The sequence below is a fragment of the Octodon degus genome, unplaced genomic scaffold, assembly GCF_000260255.1.
Source record: "Octodon degus isolate 3935 unplaced genomic scaffold, OctDeg1.0 scaffold00163, whole genome shotgun sequence".
NCBI lineage: Eukaryota > Metazoa > Chordata > Mammalia > Rodentia > Octodontidae > Octodon > Octodon degus.
The window spans coordinates 3,146,959-3,154,734 of NW_004524739.1; the positions used below are offsets into that span (position 1 = coordinate 3,146,959).

The 7,776-nt window shown below is 43.1% G+C and overlaps 1 protein-coding gene across 1 annotated transcript in view; it reads right to left on the bottom strand.

The window, feature by feature from the left end:
- Srsf4 (serine and arginine rich splicing factor 4) overlaps positions 1–4,749 on the bottom strand; it is a 31,719-nt gene extending 26,970 nt beyond the window's left edge. The window contains exon 1 of the mRNA XM_004642904.3: positions 4,276–4,749. Coding sequence (XP_004642961.1) covers positions 4,276–4,382 — 107 coding nt within the window. The 5' untranslated portion in view covers positions 4,383–4,749. The remainder of the gene's footprint in view (positions 1–4,275) is intronic.
- Positions 4,750–7,776: the final 3,027 nt, after the last annotated feature.

Sequence of the window (7,776 nt, forward strand, 5' to 3'; positions counted from 1 at the left end):
AAAAAAAAAAAAAAAAAAAGAACAAAACAAGCACAAAGAAACCCCAAATGTCAACAATGGGGTTTTACTTTTCCTAATTATTGGCAGGTAAAAATAAAGTTAGGATATGTTTTATTTACTAACTAAAATATGGAAAATTAAGATACAAAGATCTATGACTGAAACCATAGGATAGGTGGAAATAGTAACTACTGTATGGAAAGTCCACATTTTAGAAGAAGTGATTAATAAAAAAGAAAATCCACAGATAATCAAAGACAGCAAGACTATATTAATAGTGACAGGTACTCCTAGGATCCCTGCTGGCCCTAGCTTCCCCATCCTTCTCCACTGAATGTGTTGCTGAAGTGTAGCAGGTTTAGCCAGGCATGGCGGCACACACCTGTAATCCTAGCACTGGGGAGGCTCAGGGAGGACTACTAATAGTTTATGTCAGCTTCAGCTACACAGTGAGTTCAGGGCCATACAGACCCTGAACTACATATGGAGTCCCTGTCTCAAAAAAAAGTATGGCAGTGGGAATGCACCAAGCCCTAGTAAGATCCAGAATGGTTACATGGTCCTGCAAGATTTATACCACTTTTGAGATCCCCAAATGAACCATTTGTATGGAAGTTGTCTAAAAACAGAGCCAGGTTAAACTGGGCAGGGTGGCACAATCCTGTAATTCCAGCACACGGAGGCTGAGGAAGGACTGCTGTGAGTTCAAGTCCAGCCTGCATTGTTCAGGACTAGCCTGAACTATAAACCAACACCATCTCAAAAAATAAAGACCAAGAAAAAAAAAGAGGCATGTTAGATGAAGGTTGCCTAGTACAACGAAATGATGGAGAAGGAATGACTGCTTGGATACCTCTTCTTCAAACCCCATAGAATCTTTTCCAGGACACTAAATCTTTTATTTGAAGATGTTGCCTACATTCTAATGGTCAACTTTCTACTACATAAGTATTTTATATCTTAATTCTAAGGTTTACTCAAATTCTTTCAGGCTAATATCTGCTAATATATCTCATATATACAATTTTAAGCTCTTCAGCAATTTTCAAAGCCCTATCCAAACACAATCTGCTTTTACATTTCTATTACTAATATTCACAATCCAGATCAGATACGATCAAAAGTGCTTCTCTGTGGAGAGATCCACTACCCTTCTTACGTTCTACTATAAGCTTATACATCTAGCTAAACTCTGCCATCTTTTCTTCCCTTGACACTCTGCTACAGTTTTGGCCATCTAGTTCAGACAACTCTTGCTTGAGATACATCTTTACCATTGGTCTTCTCAGAAGTCATTTTTTTTCAGCAGCGTTTCCTGCAAAATGCTAGGTCATACTGTGTGCTACTAGGTACAACACCTGTCTCTAAACTCCTGAAATGATTTCCTATTCCTCATTTCAACTGTGACTTTCAACGATGAATTTCAAGCATGTCATGGCTTAGCAGTTTTAACTTTAAGGAAGAAGAGTTCCTTTAAAAAGCCTGGGCGGGGGCTGGTGAGATGGCTCAGTGGTCTAAAGCACCTACTTAGAACAAGCTTAGCAAAGCACAGGGACCACGGTTCAATCCCCCAGCACCACATGCCAGCCAGCCCCGCCCCCTGGTGGGCTGAGCTGGCCACATACACATAAATTAAAAAAATAAAATAAAAGCCTGGGCGGGCTGGGTGCTCAGTGGTGTAAGTGCCTGCCTATAAGTGCTAGGTCCTGAGTTAAATTCCTGGTACAAAAAAAAAAAAAAAAAGCAGAGCAGAGTCCTGAAAACATTTTTCCTCTTCTCTGTCCCATTTTTTGGGCTGCTCAAGCTTTACTAGAACCTTGAATTCCTATCCTGATTTTGCTTTTTTTTGGGGGGGTGTAAAATCTTAATAGCTGTTTGTTATTGTTAAATCTTTTTCTTCATTTCACACACTAAGAATTGAACTCAGGGCCATTTCCCTGAACTATACCATTCCTTTCAATTTTTTTGAGATAGGTTCTTGTTAAATTGCTCATGCTGGGCTTGAACTCTCAATCCTCCTGCATTAGCCTTCCAGAGTGCTAGAATACAGTCCCGCCACAGCCCCCTGGCTTACTGTTAAATTTCTAGGCCCTCAGGAGGCTCAATCCAAGCTAGACTATTATCTCTCATAAATGCTCCTTATTTGATGATCTCTTGATTTTTAATTATTTTATTTCCACTAATTTTTTATTTTAAGTCCTAGTCAACTCATTTTTCTAAGCCCAAGCACATCTTTTCAAGCAACCCATTCCAAGTTTTACTTGTTCTGAACTCAAAGAGAAAGCAAGCATCCTTTAATTAAAAATGCACATGGCAAATTTGGAGAGAGAAGTGCTCTTCTGCCCTCTCAAATCATTCAACACACTATGCGGCATTCTGTTGGGTTATCAATACACTTGGACGATCAACCAGTTTCCTTATCAACATTTTCAGATATCACTTTAAGTCTTCAGCATACAGACCTTGTCAAACATATTGTTATCAAACATTAACAAGCTGTCTCCTAACGCTGATACCTTTCATTATAGCTACCACTGTCATGAAGGCAAATAATTTAAATTACATCTGATCTTCCTTTTCTATGTGAAAGAAAAAAAATGAAGAGAAATTAAGTAATTTGTCTATAGGCACTTTAGTATGCAGCCAAGTTAGACTCAGGTTGATCCAGCTTCAGAAACCCACCCCCCTAACAAAAGCTATCATGAAAACCTAGTTGGCCTCAATTTCAACTCACATATCTGACATGTATAACAGCTAACATCTCCCCTTTATAGTCTTTAAAAACTGGAGGTTCTGGTACAAAAAAATAATTTTCTAAGCCTTTCATAATAATTTTTTAAGTCTTTTATACTAAATATTCATAATACTTTACTGAAGTCACTGTCCTCAGCAAGATAATTCTTACTAACAAAATGTTAGCTATCAGTTTTTTTCACATGTGCAACTTAAATACTTTAGGTATCTTTTTTAACTTCTCAAGGGTCAGTTACTACTGGGGAGAAAACTACAGTTCTACAAGACTTGTACTTTTTAAAGTCAAAGGTTCCAAGTTGGGAGTGGTGGTGTATACCTGTAATCCCAACAACTAGGGAGACTGAAGCAGGACTGCTGTGAGTTCTAGGCCAGCCTTAGCTACATAAGCGAATTCAAGGCCAGCCTACACTGCATAATGAGACCCTGTCTCAAAAAACAAAAAAGAAGGGCTGGGGATACAGATAGTTCAGTGGCGCTGAGCTTCCCTGGCAAACTCCAGGTCCTGAGTTCAATTCCCAGTACAAAAAAAAAAAAAAAAAAACAAAGGTACCTCTAAGTATCCAAAATTTAGTGCTCCAAAATGTTGCCCTCGGTTCCTCGATTTTTTTTTTTTATATATATCTATGCTAAGTCTTACTTAACCAATTTCTAGTTTTCCTCGTTGAGTATTTTCTTCAGGCACTCACTTGTTTTCCTTAAAATCTATAGCCCTGCTTTGCCAAAGCAGATTAGGAACACTGATACAGACCACACTGGAGAGGCAGAAAGTCGACTATTTCGAGGCCGGTGTCTCCACCAGCATTAACTCGTTGACGCGGGCACTAGCTGGGATGGCCACTGTTTTCTAACAAATTCCTCAACAGGACAGCAATTTTTTGGCAAGTTGGAGAACGGAAACCACAGCATGGAAACTCTGCACGGAATCTTCAAGATAACCAGTAAAGACTTTACCCTCGCAGAGAGAACGGTGAGGGCTTTCAGCATGGCAAAACGATACTTTCGAAACTGTCACTAGACTACTCAAAGTGTAGTCTCCCGCTCAAATAAGTGTGGCACATGAAAACCTCAAAGAAGGGCGCGCTCCAGAGCTCACGTCTCTGGGAAAGACGTATGGGGACCGTCTGAGCCTTTAGTCTTGGGAAGAGGTGAAAAGAGGGCAGGAAAACCTGTTTGTTTATTTCCAACAGTACTGAGCGCGGGAAAGGTCCCTTCCCAAAGCCTGGGAAGGGAAAACTCTGGCCTCCCGGGGCCCCGCAGCCCAGCCCCAACGGGCTTCCTCCTTCTGGTCCCACTCCAGTCCACGCCACCGCTCCCATTATCCCGCTGCCACCCCCGCCCGCGCAGGCGCAGTGGGAGCCGGGCCTATCCGCGCCCCCGAGCGCCGCGACCATGGCGGACTCCGAGAAGGCCGGCGACGGTTCGCGCAGGGCAGGCATTCCGCTCCCGTTCCCGCGGCTTCCCCGCCACCGCCAGGGCCCCGTATCCTCTCCCTATGGCCGGGCCCACTTCCGTCCTTCTCACCCGTTCTTCAGATCCACCTCCAAGATCTTCCCGTAGCCCTTAAAGAAGCGCTCCACATCGCGCTCCCGGGCCTGGTAGCTCAGACGACCGATGTACACGCGCGGCATCCCGGCAATGGCGGTGGCGGCTAGGCCCGGCCCGGGCCCCCCTTAGGCGGCGGCCGGAGAAGCAAGAACACGGCGGCAACGGGCGGGCAGGCGGGCGGCCGGACGCAGCCGAACCCCGGCGACGTACGCGAGCACGTAGCTCGAGAGCGCGCGCCTCCGCTTACCCCGCCCTACCCCCCTCAGGCGGAGGGTAACGGGAGAGAGCGCGCGTTCGCTTCCCGCCTGGCCAGGGCTGGGGGCGGGGCGTACCCAGGGGGCGCGGCGCGGCGCGGCAGGGCGGGGCATGGTGATCGACAAGCGGTCCCCCGCACGTCCTCTCGCGAGTTCGCCGAGGCGCCTGCGCGACTTTTCTCAGCCCGCCAGCTTCGCCCGCCCTCCCGGAAGTGTCTGTGGTCGCAGCCTGAGTTCCCGCTTTTGTCCTTTGAACCGGGTGTAGTTTCCGACTTCACACAAGCTATTAGAATGAGCCCTGGCTTTCAGATGGTTGTGTATGTGTGACCTTGGGCTCCTAACGCTTGTCTGTGAGTTCCTGTAGTCTTTTCTGTCGAAGAGTGCTAGTACTTCTGCCTTCCGTAGTAGCCTGGAGAATTATATGAGAAGAGGTCCGCGCAACACTTAGTACTCTTCTTGCAATTCTAAGTGATCAAAAAATGATGCCTTATTATTGCTAACTTTTTTTTTTTTTTTTTGCCGTGCTGAGACCCAGGGCAAGTGTACCTTTGAGCTACACTTCCAGCTCACTATGTTGTTATTATTATTATTATTGTTATTGTTATTTGCGGTACTGGAAATTGAACACATAGCCTTCACATTTAGCTACATCCCCAGCGCCTTAAAAAAAATTCCTACAGCCTTTCTTATTTATTTTGAGACAACATACCAATAAATTGTACACCGATTAGTGTTTTTAAAAACAGGACACTTTGCTTAAATAAAAAGTGACTAGAATTTTGAGTTAGTGTCGGTGTGACACTGACCAATCTAACCTATTTTCAAACTTGTAAAATTATTTATACACATCTCAGTGGACTACCGCGGTGACCACAGGACAGTTTGTGGAAGTGTCGTACTTGCTTACATATGACGCAGAGCTTTACAAAATGAAGGTTGAGTTTTGGTCTATTTTGAGTTCCTTGTTGTAACTTATCTGTAGGCTTAAACGAAGGGTTTTAGCAAAAACTGCTTCAAGTCCCTGACAGTCTCAGAAGAAAATATAAATCATTCTTTTCATGAGTAACAGGTTAAGGACCTAGAAGTCTGTGCATCTCTTGTCCCTGTGGTGGACTCTGACTCTATAGTGTCAGCAGTGCTTGTTCTGGAGTGTGGGGGTCAGTAAGTATTAGTTCCCATCCCACTTAATGTGCCACCAAGAGGTTGGGTGTGTGTGTGTGCGCGCTCAAAATATTATGAAAAATTTGAAAGGATAACTGAAAATTGAAAAAAAAAAATGAAGTTTTCGTTTTCTGACTCTCAGCCACTGTTTCCTTACCAGAAGTAGCTTTTTAATGCCCTTCAGAGGTTCCATGTAAAGCAAATAGAACTACACCTACGTTTCTTTTTTTCTCATCTATGTTTTTTTTTTTGACCTTTAATCACACAGAGCAGCTGTCCCCTTTTACATCACTGACAAACTGTGCCAGAGATAAAGGATTTCTAGTACAGTGTGGTCATAAAAAGATCGTTTCTGGAGTAAACAAGTGACATTTTATAAGGAAAATTATTGACGCAGGCAGTCATACATAATTCAAATGCAATACAGTTTATACAGAATTCAGGATTCATGGTAACACAAGACTTATTAGTCCTAAATTTACCCAAGCTATCTCATCTGCCTTTAAAACTAAGGATCAAAATAAGAATAAGGTGTTTTTAAGATTTTCAGGGATATTCATTCCCATGTTTTATAATGCTCTGCTCCAGGCCCTTTGGACCAGTACCTAAAATCTCCAGTCATTATCCTAAATCTGTAGTTACCTTGAATTCCAAGAAAAGCAGAGCCTCAGAGATTGTCACCTCAAGACAAATTGAGGTTGGGTGCCCCATAAAAGGAGGAGCAATCATTTGCTGGAAATCAAATGGGTTACTTGAACCAAAAAGACTTCTCAGGAGCCCACCTTGCAGAACTGGTCCTGAGATAGATCAACCAAACTGTCACCAATCAGTTGAGGTTTCTTTTATTCAGACAGAAATCATGAATCAGCAAAGTACACCTCTGCTAGTTAGTGTCCCGGTTGACACCAGAGGTGTCACCCTGTTGACACCAGTTAATGCCAGTTATGGGTCAGTACTGCTGTTTACTGATCTCTGCTGCCGGTGGCCACTGCCAGTTGACACTAGCTTGTGTTAGACACCATTGGTCCACTCTGTGAGTTGCTGGTTAACTGCTGGTCTGCTTATCTTTGTTGGTTTCTGGTCTTTGGAGCTCTCTCAATAGCAGCCCCTGGTGTTTATGGCTCTTTCTTTTAATGGAACTTCTCTGTTCACACTACTCAGAATGAAAATTTCCAGGACTTTCTGAGCACCTACCACCTCCTTCCAATTATCTCATTGAGGCCTCCAAATGAAACGGGAAATAAATGTAACTCCCAATCTGCTAGATGTCAGATGTGCTGAGTTCACATATCCCAAAGTCAAAGAATAAATTCTACAGAGCAACCAAAGTTAAGAGTAAGAAAACTATTGAGAGAGTTCCTGAGAGATAGGAAGGGACCTAAAAGTGGGGTGCTCCACCTACATTTCTTGGCTTAATATATTTCAGAAATTATTCCAAAAGAATACAAAAGGAGGGCTGACAAAATAGTGGATTAAGCACCTGCTTAGGCAAGCACAGGGAAAAAGGTTCAACCTCCACATGTGTGCCACGCCAGCCCCGTCCCCAGATGTGCTGAATCTCTGCCCAGGGCATTGTGGCTCATGCCTGTAAGACCAGCTCTGGGGAGGCTGAAAACAGGAGGATCATTATGAGTCCAAGCTGAAAAAAAAAAGAGCTCCCATAGGACTATTTTTATGGTTCTTAATATACCATTTTATAGTCAGTAATTTATTTAATCAGTGCTTTAATGAAGAACATTGAGATAGGCCCCAACATTTTGGTATTGGAATTGCTGAGTAACCTTGAGTACTCATATGTAGATCTACTTCTGGAAGTAGGATCATTTGAGTCAAAGGCCATGGGAATATGTGAGTTTGATAGATACTGCTCAATACTGAACCCTGTTCCTGTTGCCTAGTATCATCAATATTGCTATCAAGTGTTTGACCTTTGTCAACCTGATAGGTTAAAAAAAAAGGTATGTTCTGGTGGTTTAATTTGCAATTTATCTTGAGTGCAGTGAGCTTCTCATGTTTAACACAGTTATATTTTCCTTTGTTCATAACTTGTCTATATTATTAT